Source organism: Episyrphus balteatus, chromosome 2, assembly GCF_945859705.1.
Source record: "Episyrphus balteatus chromosome 2, idEpiBalt1.1, whole genome shotgun sequence".
In the NCBI taxonomy this organism is placed as follows: Eukaryota; Metazoa; Arthropoda; class Insecta; order Diptera; family Syrphidae; genus Episyrphus; species Episyrphus balteatus.
In genome coordinates this window covers 131,817,927-131,838,744 of record NC_079135.1, presented here as the reverse complement: position 1 = coordinate 131,838,744, position 20,818 = coordinate 131,817,927, and the positions used below count along the sequence as shown (strand labels likewise).

General features: G+C 32.3%; 4 protein-coding genes across 5 annotated transcripts in view; 1 reads left to right on the top strand and 3 right to left on the bottom strand.

Annotated features, from left to right (window-relative positions):
- The window catches only part of LOC129909998 (DNA damage-regulated autophagy modulator protein 1), a 401,886-nt gene that overhangs the window by 263,521 nt on the left and 117,547 nt on the right, over positions 1-20,818 (top strand). The window lies entirely within an intron of this gene.
- Positions 12,203-12,685, bottom strand: LOC129910000 (flexible cuticle protein 12-like). Its single transcript, XM_055987216.1, has 2 exons — positions 12,513-12,685; positions 12,203-12,405 (listed from the first exon to the last, which is right to left on the bottom strand). Exons 1-2 carry the CDS (start codon positions 12,644-12,646, stop codon positions 12,216-12,218), a joined length of 324 nt encoding a protein of 107 aa, XP_055843191.1. The 5' UTR covers positions 12,647-12,685; the 3' UTR covers positions 12,203-12,215.
- On the bottom strand, positions 14,590-16,484 carry LOC129909999 (uncharacterized). 2 transcript variants are annotated; one of them, XM_055987215.1, is made up of 3 exons: positions 15,969-16,484; positions 15,251-15,521; positions 14,590-15,162 (listed from the first exon to the last, which is right to left on the bottom strand). In XM_055987215.1, the coding sequence occupies exons 2-3, from the start codon at positions 15,260-15,262 to the stop codon at positions 14,782-14,784; spliced, it is 393 nt and encodes a 130-aa protein (XP_055843190.1). In that variant the 5' UTR covers positions 15,263-15,521; positions 15,969-16,484; the 3' UTR covers positions 14,590-14,781. The 2 variants fall into 2 exon arrangements, with proteins under 2 accessions (XP_055843190.1, XP_055843189.1); XM_055987214.1 differs by lacking the exon at positions 15,969-16,484 and having other exon boundaries at positions 15,251-15,921.
- LOC129909994 (mRNA cap guanine-N7 methyltransferase-like) lies at positions 17,540-20,459 on the bottom strand. The gene is made up of 3 exons (XM_055987207.1): positions 19,381-20,459; positions 18,941-19,102; positions 17,540-18,877 (listed from the first exon to the last, which is right to left on the bottom strand). Exons 1-3 carry the CDS (start codon positions 20,426-20,428, stop codon positions 18,795-18,797), a joined length of 1,293 nt encoding a protein of 430 aa, XP_055843182.1. The 5' UTR covers positions 20,429-20,459; the 3' UTR covers positions 17,540-18,794.

Genomic DNA, 20,818 nt, shown 5'->3' with positions numbered 1-20,818 from the left:
TATAGGGCTTAAAATGCAACCCTGAGGAACACCTGCAGAAGTTGGGAACCATTCAGACAGCTTGGATCCATCCCACACGGTTGCACTAGAGGAAGATAATAATTTCGCATATACTACCAAGAACTTTCTGGATATTCCAAGCGACGCCAGTTTGTAGATCAAAGCTTGCCTGTTGACTGTGTCAAAGGCTGCTTTGAAGTCTACAAAACAAACATATAACTTTTTATTAATTTCAATATATTTTCTGGCTATGCTAGTTAGTGCGAAAATGTGGTCAATTGTTGAAAACCCGGAACGAAACCCTGCTTGAAAAATGCTGAGACGATTAAAATTTTCTATCCACGTAGAAAGCCTAACATAAAGAGTTGTGGCAAAGATCTTTCTGAGAGAATTTAGAATGGAGATTCCCCTATAATTTTCTGCTTGGGAAGCATCGCCTTTTTTAAATATTGCAAAAATAAGCGATTTGTTAAAACCAGAAGGAACGCAAGCATTATTATATATCTTGTTGAAATAATCCACAATATAATTTTTCAGTTGTACTGTTCCGTTTTTAAAGAATTCGACTGGAATGCCATCACAACCCGGGACCTTATTGTTTTTCATAACCAGCAGAACTGAATCAAGCTCTTCACAAGAAATCGGACAGTCTAGTTCAGATACAACTTCATTTTGTAGCGCAAAGCTAAAAGTATGAAGATTCTCCTCCGCTAACAATAGAGTTTTAAAATGAGCAGCTAGAGTCTCAGCTTCGAGAGAAATCTTCATACTTCTACTTTGCCCACCTAACTCTCTTACATTATTCCAAAATTCTTTGGAATTTTTGGAGTGCTGCAAGTTCATTGCAAGATTTTTTAGATAAAGCCTTTTTTTCTCGTGACATAATTGTTTGAATTCTTTGTTTGAGTGTAAGTACATATTTTTAAACGCAACCGAGTTAGTTCTTCTAAAGAGTTTCAAGTACTTGAATGAGAGCTTACGAAGTTTAACACAGTCTTTATCAAACCATTTATTTTTAAAATTGAGCGTAGAGCTAGTGCTTGTAGATACAGCTGAAGCGTAAATTACTCTAGTAATGCTTTCCTCAATTTGTTCAACATTGCTCTCATCTTGAAGAGGGAGAAGATTGCAATGCTGATTCAAAAGAGATTTGTACCGAGAAGCTTTATTTTCAAACCATCTGAGTTTTCGAGGGATATCTACGTTCGTCTGCTGTATGTTCTCGTGGAAGCGTATTTTGACAAATAGTGGCAAGTGAGCTGAAAAACTAGACAAGTGCACCTGGAAGTCTTCAACTGAGTTACACCACTCTCCAGATATTGCACAATAGTCGATTACTGATTGCCCTTGACCGCTGATAAAAGTAAGTTCGCCATATTTGTCACCGCTTGTTACCCCATTTAATACAAACAACCCAAAATCTTCTAGCAATTCCGTTAAAAGTCTACCATTTCTGTTAAGGGTTTCATCCTTTGAATTTCTCACCTCATCAAAAATCATCAAATCATGTAATATATGAGCAGGAGAGTTCTGAAATTCACCAATTCGCGCGTTAAGATCACCGACAATCATTACATTTTCCAACGAAGAATTGTTTAAGAAATTGCGTAAATTTTCAAAATCATTCAACCAGCTATTGCAATTAAGGTACACCGGCAAAATATTGAATTGACGTTGGTTGGTAGAAATTTTAACAACAAGCCTATTTTCAACAAGTTTACAATGAACGAAATGATTAATTTTAGTTTTGATGCCACATAACATGCCTCCGCTAGCTCTCCCATGCACATTGGATCTAACTGCTGGAATAAAAGTTAATTTATAATCTTTAAAATATTTATAAAATTCATTTTCATTTTTTTCCTCTAAAAAGGTTTCAATAAGAAAGATAATATCAAATTCTAAAATGTAATTAAAAAAATCTGGTTGCAAAAGTTTGCTTTTGAGACCTGTTATATTATATGAGAGAATTTTTAAATAAGTAAAATTAATTACATTTTGGCAGACGGCATTGATTTCCTATTGTTTTCTATTATTATTAGGGTTCGTTAATTCACGCCTTGGTGGCGCTGTCATCGGTTGAGAGATATGTGGTGTTTGTCGATCATCAACCGGGTCTATCTTCACTCCATCGCTGCAGTCAAAATATTCTTGTGAACTGTCACCAAACATGTTGTTCATATATGTCATCTCAGCTGCAGTTTTGACAATAAGGCCACGCGCAAATTTGTAAATAAAAGTGTGGTTGTTGATTTGCATTTTGTCACCTTTGATAATAATTTTTGCCTGAGCGTTTAATTGTGATAATTTGTTTTTAATTTCAAATAGAGCTCGTCTTTTTTGTCGATACATTTGAGTTTGTTCGCGAAATATACTTATGCCAGTTCCTTTTAGTTGGCTATTTACTGACATTATTTCGTCTACGATATCCGACGATTCTAGCTCTAAGAAAACAGTTCCCCTTTGAGTGTGTGTGTTTTGGATTACCCGTGATTTCTTTAAGTGAATATTTTCACCTTCTTTTAACTTGAGAAGCCCCCTGCAAGTTTGTGTTGCTAACTGAACTGCGTCGGTTTCTCTGTCTAGAGGAAGGTGTACCACCATACAGTTTTCGTGAGCCTTACGTGAAATTATTTCGATTTGAGACTCCAAAAGATCACAACGTTCCGTCATAACAGATAGTTTTTTATTCAGATGTGAGTTTTCCGTTCTTAGTGCATCCATCTCCAAGGATAAGGATGCAACATCAAGTTTAGTGGCTAAATCTTTAATTTGTTCGTAGATTGATTCGTTGAGAAGTTTTTTGAAATCATCAATAGACATGTTTCCGATTGCCATTTTGTTCGCAAAAAAATTTGAGTTGTGTTTCTTAGTGGTGTTATTTAGTTCCGGTGAAGTTTCTGTTATATTTCTTTTATTGCCGTTCATAGAGGATTCCCGCAATGCAAAAATTTTATTTTGCATCGATTTAAAACTTAAAATACTTTTTTACCTTGTTTAAGTAGATGATTTTTGGGTTGCAAAGTATTCAAGTGGTGCCAAGAATCATTTAACGAACAATTTTTGAATTTAAATTTGAAATTTGGGCAAAAAAACTAATAACTTTGTGAGGAGCTTAAATTTTAACACACTTCCACAACTGACAGTTGAAATGTCAATCACTGATAAAGATAAAACCTTTAACTAAAGTTTCGTAAATTCTTTATTAATATACTGGACATATGACATATCGGTGAGCTAGACCCAAAATACATTACAAACCAAGCCTAGGATATCAGCTGCATCGGATGGTGTTTTCAAGCAAACAACAAAGACCAACTCAACTCTCAGAAGGGTTGACTACTATTCACAGAATGGTTATAGAAAACTTCTGCTTCCAGGTAGATACTTATGGCGATTTTATTACGACAATACCATTACAAAGCTTAGAAATACAACCATCCTTAAAAATTCTCAAACTCTAATACCTCCATATCCTGACGAGTACAAAGAATCTACGTGATATCAAAATACAATTGAATTTCGAAGATTCCTTAAAAATTTTAGAGGGAGTCCTGTTTTTTGCATTCATTGTCTTTTCTACTGTTCGATTTATCAAAGGATCTTAAAGCTTATTCTTCGAAGTTATATTGATGTGAAGATAAAACATCGACAACCCTTACTTTAAGTCCATTTTCAATTGTTCGGTCTTCAAAAGTCTGAATTCTGGACTCTGTTCAAAAACTTTTGTTTACGAGAATCAAATCAGTCATGATAAAGGCGGCACCGTCAGGAATCCTCTTGGAAATATTGAAAAAAAAAAACTTATTCTTCTACACTGTTATGCCTTGGAAATAGCCAACCCAAACAATATGCATTCGGAGCTTAACTCCTACCCATAATTCAGAAGCCTTTTCGAACGAAAAAAGACGTATTCAACTTCAAGTCTCTCTCTCTCTCTTTACGCACTCATCGTTTTGTGTTGAAGAATGAAAAAGAAGATGCAAAAGGCGTATTGACGTATTTGCTCATAACAAGAGCAAACTGCTGCAGACTCTGGTGATCATTATGTTGTGCTGTGATTTAAAATCTCGGCGTCCATTCGTTGTTGTCGGCCATCCCTCCCGAGAGGCTTAGTATTTCCTTTGTCAATCAAACAATTAAGAATGCTCAATAATTTTGAGAAAAACATCCACCAGCAGCAGCAGGAATAGTGCTCAAGAGGACTTTTCTACTGCTGCTGCTTCTGATGATGCCGCCATTGCAATCATCAGAAGCATCATCTTCCTTTTTCAGTAGGTAGTGTATAGAATGTTGTTGGAAATAATATGCGCTTCTAGAAACACTACACTATGATCAGGATGTCGATTGGTAGCACAAAAATAAGAACCTGAGTGAGGATTTTCCATGCAATTTTGCTCGTTTAATTCTGCTTGTCTGGTTTCACTTTATGTTCCGTTTCATGGAAATGGAAATGGAAGGTAGATAGTATCCTTGCTTCTTTTCTTGTTAGTGTGCATTGTGTGCATACCTATTATAGAGACAAATATCTGCTTGGCCAACCATTCGACCGTTAGTTGGTTGTGTTCTGTTCTGTCTGTGTTTCCGGGCAACAAAGGGCCAGGCGCGCGTGGAAATGAAGTCTTTCCTTTGATATGCGAGTATTTATCAAACAGAGGCGCATTAGAAGTGGTCTTCTTCATCGTCTTTTATATGCAACGAAATCATCTTCCGCACTTTATGTTCTCGTATGCGAAAGGGGAATTTATTTGGTTAAATTGTTTTTAAAAAGGTTACAAATTGCAAAGTTTCTAAAAATTTTTGACAAGAAAACTAATAAAAAAAATTCTCTAATGTCGTTTTCGATTGGCTCTCCGGAAGCGTCCGGAATCATTCAGAAGCCTTCTGAAACCATTTTATTGGCATGAAAATGACAGCTAGAACGATTCTGAGAAGAAAAATTCTCTTCTCGATTTCAAATCAGAATCCACTCAAGAAGTACTAATACATGAATATTCAAATGCCAAAAAAAAAAAAAAACTCAGTGTGTTTTTATTTTTATTCAAGAATTAATTGTTTTCTGAAAATAAAATTAGTTAAATAAAGAAAGGAATGCATTAAAGCGACGGAATTATTCATAATCATCATCTTCTTCGTCGTGGATCTCATAACTATTATTTTTCAACATTAACCCATGTCATTCGTTTGCCAGAAAAAAAAAATCAATTCAATTTTTTGAAATATAAAATTTTACACAAACGCAAAAAAACAGAATTTAGTGGAAGCGATTAAAACCGTTTTATTGGATTTCAGAACGAGTGAATCCTCGAGTGAAACCAATCGAAAACGACATAAAATTACGATTAGGAACACTTGAACGGGTTTTTTCAAAATTTGTAGTATAGATTTGTTCAACATAGGAAGTAATGTAATTCATATTTAAGCGTTGGGGTCAAAATCCCGGGAACCCATAATCCCGAAAATCCTGAAAACCGAAGATTCTCAAAACAAGAATCCCGAAAACCAAAAATCTCAATGGGATCTCGATATCCCGAATATTTGGGATTTTGATCTTTCTTGATTTCGGGTTTTTCGGATTTTGGGTTTTCACGATAGTGGATTTTGGGATTCCGAGCCACCGAAAGTTTTTATATTTGAATAACTTTATGTTGGGATTACCTTCCTTCATAGTTTAAAATTAGTCCCATTCTCCCGAGTAAAAATGGAATTCCTCCGCACCACTGCTGCACCACGTTCGCACCATTTTAAAATTTTCTAAACCACCGCACTACCGCTGCACCACTTCCGCACCATTTCATTTAAAAAATATGAAAAAAATTCGCTTCACCACCGCCACACCACGACTGCACCCCGTCCGCACCATTACGTTTTGAATGAAAAATTCGGTGCACCACCGCACAGTGGCCCATTTAGACAAAAGTGCTTGCAATATTCATTTTTCGGGTGGGTCGATAATGAAAAACTTTTAGATCACTGGATTCACAAATGGTTGGAGCTTTAGTATTCGAAAAAAAATTTTCAATTTATGTTATTGGTGTGCCTTATAGAGCAAGTCAAAGTTAATAATTTTTTACTATGAAAAAAAAAATCTGTTTTTTTTATTTTTTTTCTTAGCTTTGAGTGTTAAAACTAGGAAGAGGGCTTCTAAAACGTTTTGATTTTTATTTTTTTTTTCAAATGCTGTGTTAATATTTAAACTAAAAATTAAAAAAAAAATAAAAAATTTATTTTTTAATTGTTTAATTTAATGTTTTTTGAAACACTGTTTTTTGCACACTTTTTCGACTTCAAATTGCATAGGAAAAAAAGATTCCTACGTAATCAAACCAAGCTCAGCTGATTTAAAATCCTTATATATTTCTTAATAAAAATCCAAAAGCTCAGCTGCGTCATTTTGCATCCAACTGAGCTAGAGCGATTTGATTTGATAAGGTCAGTCATTTTTTCGACATTTTTTTTTCATGTGTGAAAATAAAATCTTGGAAAATTAGAGTTCTTTGTTTTGTAAGTGGTGGATTTCAATAACATGATTTTTTATGAATATATTGGGACCAAGGAGATGGAAAAGAGAAGAAAACAAGCTATCCAAACGCGTTTTCGAGAAGAGCTTGGACTTGATGTGGATAAACCAAAGAAAGGCTATGGAAATACTAATAATGGAAACACTTCAAGGAGAACAATCAGATGCAACTGGAGTCAATGGAGAAATTATTATGATGCTGAAAATAATACCTACTGAATGTTTTGAATTGCAGGGAAGTAGTGAATGCAGTTAAATTTGGAGAGTATACTAAGAAAACAGCAGAGCCTTAAAAAAAAGTATCCTGAAAAACTACTCACGCCTACTCTGCACAAAATAATAGTCAAAATATCATCGAATATCAATCACTTCAACTTGGAGAACTGTCAGAAGAAGCCCAGGAGTGCAAAGTTAAAGACCACAAGAAGTATTCGGCAGAATGAAGACCTATTTAATATGCTTGCAACCTCATCGGATACACCTATTTCTTCCTAAAGGCATGTAAGAAACCAAAAAGATCTGCAAGAACAATACTCTCCAGAAATGATGAGTTTATTACAAATTACCCCGGACTTAGATGATAGTTTTAAAGAAAACTAGTGTTTTTTATGTCTTAATTTGTTACTTTTATCTTTTTCCACTGTTTGACTTGTAATATATCACTGAAATACATTATAAATGTACTCTTCTATAAAGAAAAATAAAAAAATTGCATAAAAATAAAAAACAAAAAAAATACTTTTCTCCCCACTGTTTCACTTGAATTGGTTCCTTTCCTTTTTCCCCACTGTGTCACCTAACTCAGATTACTTCAGAAATTGATTTTTGACGATTGTAATCAAAATACCATTATGTTTACAACCTTATCTAAAACTTCTTATTCTTACACCAAACTCTGAAACACCCTGTAAAGTTTTTTTTTTAAACTCACAATTTTCATAGCCTTGGAAATTTCCTTCAAGATAAAAAAAATTGTGGCGATATCTTTATTTGTTTAGAAGATATTAATTTTGCAAGCAAAAAAGTCAAAACGGACCACTGTGCACCGCTGCACCACGTCTGCACCATCATCAAAAATTATATTCTCGTACTTATACAAAATGTTTAAGTCGTCTTCAAAGTTATTTTGACTTAAGCAACAAATTGCCAGTTCGTACATACAAACATGACTTGGTGCAGTCCAGTTGTTAAGGCGTTGGACTTGTAATTGAAAGTGCTCTAGATACTTGGGTTCGAATCTCCTTCTCGTCGGTAGTTTTTTTGTTTTTATTTTTCAATTATCCAAAATTATGTATCATGGTGCAGCGAACTTTTCACACAAAATGAAATGGTGCGGACGTGGTGCAGTCGTGGTGCGGTGGTGCGCCAAAATTTTCCACCAAACGGCGGTGGTGCAGCTGTGGTGCGGCGGCCAAGTTTTTTTTTTTTTTTTTCTTTAAAAATTCAATTTCTATTTTTACTCGGCAATTTCAGGGGCATACATTTTTTTTTAGGGAAAAAGTAAGTCTAATGCAGATGCAATGATTCCTAATGCTCTTAGCTGTGAACTCTAGAGAAGAAGTTTTTCATCTTTTGAGTACCTATATTTGTGGTGAAATTCACCCCTAATTGTAACCTCCGATAACAAGGAGCACCTCCTTAGGAGAGTACCTTCATTGTACAAAGCACTGTGCTATCATAGCTTAATTTTTTCCCTCCTTCCATACTTCCGTACAAAAAGCATACATACTTATATAACTTTTTGTTTGAGATACTCACAAGTTTTTATTTCCGTTTTTCCTTCTTATTTTTCTAAACGCTTGCAAGTCCGCTTTTGTGGCATCGGATGCGCGCCATGTTACCTCTTATACCTACATCTTATAGATCGCATGGGACAGGCTAAATGGATGCACATGAATATATCATACAGTCGAAGAAGAAAATCTTCTTCCGAGACAAGATATAAAAAGAAGATACCCCACTGCAGCTGTGTTCTACTCCACCCGTATACATGCATGTTGTAGCTGGGCATAAGTGAGGGAAGCAAGGATATTTCATTTCTTTTCATCTAGTTTTTTTTTTTCTTTCATTTTATTCGTCTGCTGCATCAGAAATGCACCAGCTCCTTAGAGTTAGACTAAGAAGTAGGAGTAAAAAGTAGGATAGTACAATAGTAGGAGTAGAGGACACAGGAGTTCAGAGATAGTGTATATTCCGTTGCCTTTATGCAATCAGTGAAATAATATCCTAAGTTGATTGTGTGTACTCTTGGGTTAGACAGTTTTGCTCAAAGGAAATGCGATATTCCCTCTCGAGATCCTGTCCTGATGGCGGATGGCTACGGCTACGGCTACGAAATGCTGCTCTGAACGCAAGCAAATGTGCAGGCGGATGTAGCTATTATATAGTACCATTATCACGCTTCATCTTGGTCTTGGTTTTTCCTTTTTCAATTTAATTTTTTTCTTTCGTTTAAGTGTAGTGAAGGGATTTCCCCTTTGGTTTTTTTTTTTTTTAATTTTTTGTGATATCTCAAATTAAAATTATGGAAAAACGAAAATATCTCTCTCAGTCTCAAGGATATTTTATAAAAGTGATTTTCAAAAGGAAAAGACAAAAAAAAAAAAAGAACACACAATCTTCAACTGCACCACTCTTTGACCTGCAGAAAATGTCATAAGATTCGTCTAGATTCCCAAGGGAAACTTCAACAAAACTAAATCAAAAAAAAAAAACATGCACCAAGCTTCCAACTTAATGAAACTTGAATCTCTCTCTACTATTCTTGGGTCTTGATATCCTCGAATATATAGAACCTAGAGCATGACAACTTGTTCTTCATGTGCCAGGGATGTGATACCACTATTCTATATGAGACATGGCAAGGAAATGGAATAGGAATAGGCGAGGAAGAGCACAGAGTGTGCAAATATTCAGGAGTACATTATAAAGGATATCGTCCTGGAAAATGCTGTAAATATTACACAAGGTGGTGGCGGTGGTTGGGGGGTGCAGCATTGAGCGGCGGCATGACGTTCATACTTTACATACGATGGAAATATAAAGACGATGAGGAGGTGGAGGACAATATCTGACAAAGGCAAATAAAACGTTCGGAATTGTTTGGAAATTTGTTTATACAGGGTGAGCAATTTGAAGAGGATAATGCCACCAGAGTCTCTCTAAAGTGGCACACACACACACACATATATATAAAAATATGATGACAACGATGACGTCGAGTACAAATGAGGTTGCAACTTACACGTACTTTAAATGGCAATCTTACAGGTGTCCCAATCCCAATCCAAGCATGCTATATGTGGCATAGAGAAAACATAGTTAAGGTTTTCTACTACTTTCTGTATGCTCTCGTTGCTCTCGTACATATATACACAAAATTAGGTTATTCGCATGTGAAATGTGAGTTTCAAACACACCAGGTGCATTATAGAGTTTTGCTTCTTGAATTTTATATATTTTTTTTTCTCTTGGCAGCACCGAAAAATGAAAGGTAGTTTAGATTTTCAACTTCCGAGTAATTCTTGATGGGATAAACACAGAGGACTTTTGGCAAATGTTATGGGGGCCATACACTTACACATTTAACATGCCAAAGCTTCTTTTATAATAGTATAAAATCAGTAAGTAGTTCAACAGCATTTATAAGCCTTTCTAATCCTTAGAATAAGCCTCAACACTGGGATTTTATGTTCAGTATTTATTGGAATTTATGATATTTTTTTTTTAATTTAAAGGGTTGTGTGTCATGTAACGAAATGTGATTAGAGTCGTCTTTAGAGGGAGAGGTAGAATATGACAAAAAACTATTGAGTATGAAAAAATAAATGGTTTTAAATATTGACTCATGTGTCATGTTTTAAATTGCAGTGTTAGAAGAAACAATTTGTTTAGTTTAAAAAAAAGTACGTATACACCCGAGTGAACATTCTTATTCTCGATTATTATTGCTCAACGGAACAACTAATTTTTCTTAGGATGACCCTAAACTTAGTGGAGAGGTATTTGGCTACTGTTATAATGAAACTTTTTTTTAAGGTGAAACACATTTAAAGTGGTGTGGGGTTGTAACAAAGAAATGCACCCACCAAATGACTTTTAATCGACTGACGTAGCTGTAATATAAAGTTAAGCAGAAATATCAAATTTGCCAAAACAATAAGTGTAAGCTAGCAAGATTTGAATTTTTAAGCCATTGTTGCTGAATTTGTCAAAAGTTTCTACATCTTTGCGAAAATTAAATAAAAGCACCGAACTAATTTTATTTTTTTCAAGATATATTTCTATAATAATATTGGTGGTTACGTTTTAAAAACGTTATATTCTTTTACAAAAAATGTATTTTTGAACTGAACAATCCGAAAGTCAATTTCTAATCCAACTTAGAAGATTAATGTCGAATGCTTGCATTTTCTATAAGAGAGCTTGATATGGAACTCATCAAAAGCTTTTTTAATATCAAGTGCAATAAGAAGAGTAGTTGACCTATTGTTACGAAGGCCATACCGACCGCCGCACATAGAAGTATTTCGATCAAAAACCTGAACAAAATTATTTTTTTAAGTAAAACAATTTATTTTTGCTAGAAATTATTATTTATGCAATGAAAGGCGGTTTTATGTAAATAAGTTGAAAAACTAAAAAAAAATAGTATGAAATTTCATACACCTAAAATGTGAAAAATTAAAATATCTAAAATATTAGAGCTTCTAGAAAAAAACCATTGTGTTTTTTAGGCTAAGTGAATCCAAATGCATCAAGTTCAATAACAAAAATTTCTGGAAAATGTTAACAACCAGTAAAAAAAAAAACGTTGGGCGTATGAATGTTTTTTACTCAAAGTGAAAATTTCATTCGCAAATTATTTTGTTAATCGCAAAAATTCGCACCCAAATTTTGGATATTAAATTAAAAGAATAGTCAAAGTTATCATAAATCAATGTATCGAAGCAGAATAGTAGGGTATACTTTAACAAAGCACTTAGACTTAAAAAAAAAATCAATAAAAATATCTATACGGGGCAGACTCTTTTCCCACTGTCATTTATTTGATTAAAAAACATTTAATATTTCCAAAACTACTCTTTAGTTATTTTTCAATACCTGCAATTTTATTTTTCATTTGAAAAATTTTATTTTTCAGGTTTAAAAGCACACTCGCTCAAAATCAATCTCCTAACAATACTCACCAAATCACCAAAAATTACAACAAAAAAAAATTTCAGAAAATAAACAGCTGACTTTGAACTTGTTTTGTCACACCAAACACTTTACCACAAAAAAAAAGAAGTGCATAATATGAGCCCATGTATACATATTTACCATCCGTTTTGTAAAAAAATTAATTAAAAATTTTGATTTTTAGAAAATCGACTTTTGTCCAGCTTTTCGACCAGAATACTCCTATATGCGCCGGGCATTAATGAGCTTAAGTTTTAAGTTCTTCAAGATGTTTTTTTAGCAGATAAACTGATCTGTATTTGGATTTTCTTGGAAAGTAGGGCATAATCCTAAAATAGATTGGCATTTATTCTGCGACCACAAAAATGTTACTCATACGCCACAGTTACCCACGATAGTAAATTATTTTATCATTCTTTTAGTAATTGTTTTTGAAAGACTTCTTACAAATCCGAGCTGATTTTATTCATTCTTATTTATTTAAATCTGTTTTATAAAAAGGCAAAATTGTGTATTAAACTTTAGGAATGTGATCACCGACAGGCTGGAAACCATTTTTATCGGCAACATATGATACACTATAAACAACACCATCGGGTCCTGTGTATGAATATTGTCCTTTGACAGCAATACCCTCGTCATCTGTTCCGGCATCTTTTAGTTCACCCTCTTCAGCAAAAGATTTACCATCACTTGTTTCGACACTATTTTTTTTTTTTTTTTTGGTTGGTAAACAAACGAATAATAAAAAGTGAATTTAATTTAAAAAAATTCGAATTCTTTCAATGTTTTAAAAAATGCGGATACTCACTGAAATTTATATCCTTCAATACCGATATTGTCGTTTTCGTAGCCGGTGATGACAGCATTTTTTGAATCATCTAATGGAGCAGACAATGCTACAGCAGAAATACACAATACGATGAAGACTGCTACAAATTTCATTTTGATAAAAATTATTATTATTTGAAGAGATCGAACGAAGTGAAGATTCAACTGAATGTGATTTAAATTATTGGACAAATATTTCGTTTTATATAGGCCGAAAGAAAATAAGATTCACTACAATCTGGCATTGGAATACCAAACTATTAATGAAATTAATAATTGGTTATAACGAAGGTGATAATTAACACCTTTGTTGGTTTTCCATGTTTTCATAGTTAACTATGTGAATTTTAATTCAAAATTTATTTGATTTGTATAATGGTGTTAGATTAGCACACACTGTTAAAAATCATATAAGTTTTATTTGCTTAATGGCTTGTTTTATATATTTTATTGTTTTCATCATAACTTAGCTTAGTCAGAGTATCTTTTGTTTTCAATAACGCTTATAGAACCAACGAATTGATAAATTGAACGTACAGAATTGGAGGCTTCGATTGTGGAAATCATTGATCTTGTGTAACCAAAGGTTGACATGCTTTCGTTTCTCTACGAATAAGATCCATTTCTTTTGGATATATCTGTGGTGTCTGGTATAAGTATGATAACTGCATTAAAAAAAAATGTCATAAAAAAGTACTTCTATAGTAATTTTTGCATATTTAGTCACGTTTTTTAACCATGAAAACTTACATTCAGAGGTAACATTAATTATTTATTTAATTAAATACTTCCAATACTTTTACAATCCGTCCCTACTGGAAACAATGAACACAACAAAAAACTAACGTCAAAGGCAAAAGAAATAATTAAAACATTTGTTCTTGTGTTTTTTTTTTCTTCTTTATAATTCACAGTAGCTTAGTATAGAAAAAAAAAAAAAACAAAAAAATTCATGTGTGCAATTCACACGTGGTAGAAGTGAAACCTTAACAACCTTTTTTTATTCTATCACCTTTAAATCCATATCTTTTATATGACAACCTTATAAATTAAAAAATAATAAATTTTAAATCATCTGAAAGCTTATTATTTCACCTTTTATTTGGCTTTTCATTCATGTTTCTATCATGCCTACAAAAAAGTAAGAATTTTTTAAAGTCAACCATCTCGAAATTTAAAACTGAGATTACGGTAATTCCTACACTGGTGGCTAGTCATCGGCAACAGATCTTCACAGGTGTTTTGAGGTATTTTTCAATTTTTTCAATTTAAGATTGTGTAACTTGTAGAGTACGTATCGTTATGCGTGATATATCAAATAAAAGGTTATGTTATCAGCATGCATAAAGTTAAATCAAATTTATATGTACACTAGATCAAAAGATATTACCTGTGTAGGAAAAGAACATCTTTTTACCGTTATCTCAGAATTTTGAATATGAAATTAATTGAAACTTTGTACAATCATAATTTATTTAATTACCTATCTACAGTACAAATTTCATTCATCTATCTATTAAAACAAAAAAGTTATAACAAGTTGAAGTCGTGTGGCGTTTTCGTTTCATCTTGTTTCAAATCACTACGATACTAAAGAAGTTTTCACTTCAAAATGCTGCGCTTTGCTTTGAAATGAACGATACCGAGAATTCGAAAGAAGAAAAACTAGTTCGGTGCTTTTATTTTATTTTGGCAAAGATGTTGGAACTTTTGACAAAGTCAGCGATAATGGCTTCAAAATTCAAATCTTCCTAGCTTCAACTTATTGTTTTGGTAAATTAGACATTGAAAATTCTTAGAGGTTCCCCTTCTTACGATAAATAGACAAAGCCATTTATTAGATTTTTAATGCAACATCATTACATCATCCTAATTTACAAATTTAAAACTAGTGTGCCGTGGCGTCAGCCACTTCCTTTCATGTTCATATTTCAAAATGTGAAAGTGTATTCGACAATATGGAGCGATGCGCTAAATGACTATAAGTGTGGATCATTAAAATTAGCTTGAACAACTTAAATGTTTTTTTTTATATAAAGTTTTTATTACAATTGATATTAATGTTGCACGGTTTATTATTTCTTACATTCTTTATAAAATCTTGTCAGAGAAACATACTATTTTCATTTTAAAGAATTACTTGAAATAATACATTCACAAAAAATATACATATTTATTAGAGATGGAAAGAATAATTTAATTAAGAATTTTTTAGCTCATTCCTCTTCAAATGTATTAAACATTTCAAATCAATAACTTCCAAAGCCTGCAGGTATCTTAACTGATGTTATCGTTAAAACAAAATCATCATCAGTGGTAAGACCTGATGACCTCGGGGATATTTTAGTCATCATTTCCCAAACGTCTTCAAATGTAATATCAGAACACGTCCTAAAACTTAAAGACCCGTTTCCTCTTTCGGGTGAAAAACTCCCACCAAAGGTTATGCCAACCTTATCTTTGGGATCGACACCTTTCAGACCATGTCTAAACACGCCTTCCATACTCTCAGATATCCAGGAAATTGGTTCTTGGTTTTCTGGTACAGGTTTAATCTTAAAATTGATTTTTCGGACAGTTAAATTGAATTTTTCTGTTCTGGTGATATCGTCACTAATGATCTCAATACGCTAAATAAATGCAAATGATAAAAAAAAAGAAGAAGATAGCTTTTAAGTAAGGTTTTTGGGTATTAAAAAAATTATCATTATTAAATACCTCATTGTCCATTGTTGTTGTAGTTATTGCTGTTATTGTTGTTGTTGCTATTGTTGCTGACGTTAGGTAAATCACCTTTATAGCCTCTTCGTCAAAGGTTGATTCAAGTTCTCCTGGCAGAAATACAAAGCAGTCCTCCAAGTACACTAGGATTTGCTGTCCGTCAATTGGATCTCGTTTAGAAGTCTTTATTTTGTAGGTAATGCTTCTTCAGCTTGAATCTTTTTATACTCAATCTGGGCCTTTGTGTATAGTATAAGCTTTTATTCTCCTTAAAATTGCAGAAAATTTTTATCATTAATTTTTTTTTTTATTAAATTCGAAAAAAAACACTTTTTAGTTAAAATTTTCAAGAACGACTGATCTCGAAAGTGAACAATCAACAGCTTTTATACTTTCGAAAAACCAACCACAGCTAAATCTAAATGCTACATTTGACCACAGTATATCCGGTGATAAGATTGAGATAAAGCATTAAGAAGAATTTGAAGTACATTATTGTACAAAAATTACCATACTCCCATTATTTGATTATTTTTTTAATACCATATTATGAGTATGCGAGAAGCCATGATACAATTCCTTTTTTTACTATTCAAATCAAGTAACCACTAATAAAAAACATCATGCTGATAAGACACATAATAATAGCCACATTATAATTCGTAAAATAATCCATTCCGTTCTACTGCTATGTAATAAGAAATTTAAAAATCACCGAATACAATATTCTTAATGAAACGAGCTTAAAGAATTAGACACCCATTTATTGATAAAATAAAAAACAACGCTCTTCTTCGTGTCTTAAACTGAACTGCTTTATAGAAGTAAGACTAAACTACATTACAGCTACATATATCTTATATCTAACTCACTTCTACGGATAAGAATATTTTACATGATAACATTTGTTTGTAACATGATCGACACAGATGTGAGTCATAAAAACAATGTGTGTGAATTATTTATTGCTGTATACAAAGGATCTATGCCATATACCGTCGCCATCCACTTTGATCATAAATATGGACATTACTTTATTCCTGTGCATAAATGAAGCTACCTGCGTAAATTTTTAATAGTATGTACTAGGTAACTCAACAGAGCATTCTGGTTCGGTTTCTTTAGCATTCGGCAAAGGAATAAATTATCCATATGTAACTCTCTTTTTATGTACAGGTTTAGGTTCTTTTTTAAACATTGATTTTTAACATTTTTGTTTTTTTTTTTTATACATATGTAAATAAATCTGTCTGCCAGATTGATTTATAAAACTGTCTAATAAAAATATTTACATAAATAAATTTAAGGGCCAGTTTGTTCAGACTCGATTACCTTTTAATGAAGTATTTCCCTTGGAGTAATCCTTGATTAAAAGATAATCGAGTGTGAACAAACTGTCCCTAAGTGTTGTTTTATAATTTGAAATTGGTGATAAAATATAAGCATATTTAAATCCATTATTTTGAAATTGGTGATAAAATATAAGCATATTTAAATCCATTATTTAACAATAATGATACTTTTAACCCTTTATATGTATACCAAGAACGTATATTTTAAAATTAATGATATGTAAGCACTTGCCTAGAATAATTATATAAGACGCATTTTTTAAAAAATCAATATTTTTAGTTTTTAGTCATTTATTTCTACATTTTGAAATCAAAATAAAAGTGTGAAATGCTATTTTCAAGTACAAAAATGCGAAAATTCAAACAACAAACTATTAAATATAATTTACTTTTACACACTTTCCAAAAATCCAAAAAGAAAATCTTGTAAGTTAAGAGAGAAAAAATATATTTTTGAATTTCTTATTTTCTGTTACCACTGGTCTGCAAAATGTATCTTTTTCTTTCTCATTCAAATAATTTTTTTTTTTTATTATGAAAGATTCGACTTTCCTGAATCTAAATCTGGTTTCATAAAAATTCTAACACGTACCTACCATTTTTTCAAAATGATTTTTGACAAATATGAGTAGTTTGTTGAAAATAACCCTTTTAGATACGGTTGACCTTGTACAAAAATAAAATTATTACACTGCCCAACACACAAAAATTTTCCAGACCGTTGTTTATCATTTCTTACTAAGTTTAGGGTGCTGATTCCAAAAATGACATTAGTTTTTTTTCTAGCAGCTCTAGTTTTTTAAATTATTCATACATGAAAATTCATAGAAATTCATACATTTTTTTTTTTTTTTTTGTATTTTTATTTTATTTACTAAACCGAAATACATTGCATTCGAAACAAATTTTTCTAACAAAACTTTTAAAACGCTTGTAATAATGGAATCTAAAAAAAAAAATAGTATGAAATTACCCCAAAAATGTGAAAAATTAAAATATCTAAAAAATAGAGCTCCTAGAAAACAACCAGTGTGATTTTTAGGCTAAGTGAACCCAAATGCATTAGGTTTGATAAGAAAATTTCTGGAAAATGTTAACAAACAGTTAAAATAAGCATAACTTTAAAATAAGTACAAAATTACCCACATGAACAAAAGCAACTTAATTAAAGGAAATGTAAAATCTCAACGCCCGTTATAAATTAAAAGTCAAATATGTAGAGAAAACTATAATAAGATACATTAAGAGCCAAATTTCAGTTAAGGCTTATACCTAGGAATAAAATTTTTGAATTCGGATTCAAAATCAGCACACTAAAATACATTAGAAAAGTTTACTTTTTTGCTTGGGAGAAAGAAATATGAATGTTTAAATATCAGTTTCTTTATGGCAAGATAAGCCAAACTTACTTAACTTACTTAACTGTAAATATCTCGGAGAAGAAAAGAGATATTGAGAAGATTGAAACTGAATTTGAAAGAAAAAAACAAGTTCTTTCATAAATCGTGACAAATTTAGTTGAAAAAGATTACCTTAAGAGCCCCCGCACACTACAAACTTTCTATCGGCAGACAGTTTAGTCGGGCTCTTAATCAGAATGAAAATGTATGAGAGTGCGAACACTACAACGATTAAGTATCGGCCGATCAAAAAGTTTGTTTGATCAAAAAAAAAGTTTGTTTTGCTACACAATTGCCTTCAAACTAAAATATTTCATGCCCAGCCGACTATTTAGTCGCCTGCCTGTGCGCACACTAGGAGCCCAACCCGACTAAACTATCGGCTGATAGAAAGTCTGTAGTGTGCGGGGGCTCTAAAATAGCTTCGAAAACAGCAAAAAAATGGGTTTTTGAGATTTCCTAAAATCTAAAAAACGTAAAGTGCTAGCAAAAATTTGACTTCAGATTCGGATCCCGTCTATAAAAATCCTTCAGAAAATATAGTTTTATAAAAAGGAGGATTTCCCAGCAGACCAGTGACAGAAAAGTCATATTGTAATATAAAGTGTTAAATATCTAAAAAATAAAATTTTAAGTAATTTTTCTCATTTTTCCACACAATATTGGTAATATTCTGTGACGTTTGGGTACAATCATTCCATATTCTAGTTAAAAGTAGTTTAGTTTCAGACCCAAGAAACACGTTTATCAATCTTAAGTTTTAAATCTACTATCCAGTTGGATATGCTACTAACTATCAAAGTTATATATTGGGTTCAACTCATCATCCCAAGTATTATCACATTTTCTAAATGCACAAACAAGATACAAAGCTGCAAAGAAAAAAAAGACAAACTTCTAAATATAACTAGAAAATACATTAAAAATCAACCTACTTGCTATTTCCCATTCTGGTTTCGATAGTGTTCCATAGTTATTTGACCAACACTGGTTTTCATTTGCAAAATTCTCAATATGGCTAAAGTTTTCTTCAATTTTTGAATCTTTTTCAATATAAACCGTTTGAAGACATTCAGTTTTTCTTAAAAGATTTTCACCTAAAGGAGAAAGTTCTTTTTATCTTTTTTTGGATAAATACTATCATAAACCCTTAACTATAGTGGTGGGTCCAGGGGACCCACATCAACTTTTAAAAAGTTAATAAAAACCGTTGAAAATGAATTTTCTCTTTTTTTTTTTTATTTTTTTATTTTTTTTTAAATTGTTATCTTTTGATGCTTAAAAACAAAATTTATAAAAAAATTCAATTTTGTATTTTATTTTATCATTTCAAAACACCACAAATTTTCACCACTATAGTTAAGGGTAAACCAACCTCTCTTGGAAGATGCCTCAAAATACTCTGAAAAACTGTTAACTTTGTCAAGTTGCAAGCCATGTTTCCTACAAAGTTTAACCAAAGTTGGAAAATGCACCAAAAACTCTAGACAATCAACAACACCTTCCAATTGAAACAAATACTTGGCACCAAAAATTGGCGGCGGTTGAGTGTCGGACAAAAACTGAAGATTGTAATATTCATTCCCAAAGGATCTGCCATCTGAGGATTCCCTCAAACGTCGCATAATTTCATTTGCATTTGGAATTGTTGCTATAAAAAAGCCACCTGATTGCAAACATTCACTGGCATTTCTTATCATACAATCAGCTTGTTGATAAGACTCAAATGAAAAATGCAAAGCAAACTGACAACTAACAAGATGGTGCTCCAACCAAGGAGACTTGTATTGTGCTCTCAATCTGTCCCGAGAGCAATCACTAAGAAAGAACTCGGCAGAGAAACAAGACTGACAACTCTGAGCTAATCGATAGTAGCGTTTCTTGCATTGGTTTAAGCTTATTTCTGCAATATCTGTGCAGATTAAATGAGCAATATTTTGTTTGGAATATTTAAGGAGGTCACCACCTTTGCCACAACACATCTCGAGCACTCGAAGGGAATCTCCCGACGATGGGTGGTGTTCTCTTATTTTAGTGATATATTCAATTATTAACATATTCTTGATCCAATTATTCAAGTTACGTAGGTGATATATTTTAGATTGGTTTCGTTTGCCGGGTTTAATTATAATCTTTTGCAAAGGCAATTTAGAGTGCTCCCGACTTTCTGGAGTAGTTTCTTTTGTTTCAACATTGGCAAAACAAGAAGTTGGAAGTTCATGACATGAGGTCAAGGAATTGGTTATTGATTTCTTTTGTTGAGATAATGAATTAACTAATTCAAGAATTATTAAGTAATTTATGTGGAAATTCACACGATTCAAGAAATCATATTTTTTAATGATTTCTTGTTTAACAAGTTTTGGTGTGCATAGTTTTGTAAAGACAATTTTAGGTCTTAAGAAATTTGTTAGAAAATGCATTATTTTTAATAAAGTTACTCTTTAACTTTTTGTTTATTAGGTGTGTTTTTTATTACAACCGGTCTTAACTGGACAAAAAAAACGCAGTCTGGGCTAAGCAATTTACATGTTAAATACAACAACACCTTAGCCCCTTGGGCTTAGTTGTTTAGCCCGGAGATTTCTCTGGGCTTAACTTTTTGAAGAGTTTTAAATCTGTGCTACCAAACTAATTTTTTCATAAATTGTTTAGAATTTGTTTAAAAACGTGAAAACTCACGTTTGGAAGGACAAAATGTATTAAAATAGTTTTGCTAGCATACATTTTTGTATCTCTTTGTAAAACATACATGAAAAATACAAGAAAATGACGAAAGCGAAAAATATGACAACTCTAAATTTTTGTTGTGT

Excerpts from the sequence above, each read along its gene's own strand:
- LOC129909994 (XM_055987207.1), bottom strand. The coding sequence starts at position 20,428 with ATGCATTTTCTAACAAATTTCTTAAGACCTAAAATTGTCTTTACAAAA. Across the intron at positions 19,103-19,380 it reads TGAGGCATCTTCCAAGAGAG|GTGAAAATCTTTTAAGAAAA; the intron begins GTTGGTTTACCC and ends TTTCTCCTTTAG. Across the intron at positions 18,878-18,940 it reads ACCAGAATGGGAAATAGCAA|CTTTGTATCTTGTTTGTGCA; the intron begins GTAGGTTGATTT and ends TTTTCTTTGCAG.
- LOC129910000 (XM_055987216.1), bottom strand. The coding sequence starts at position 12,646 with ATGAAATTTGTAGCAGTCTTCATCGTATTGTGTATTTCTGCTGTAGCA. Across the intron at positions 12,406-12,512 it reads ATTGAAGGATATAAATTTCA|TGTCGAAACAAGTGATGGTA; the intron begins GTGAGTATCCGC and ends AAAAAAAAATAG.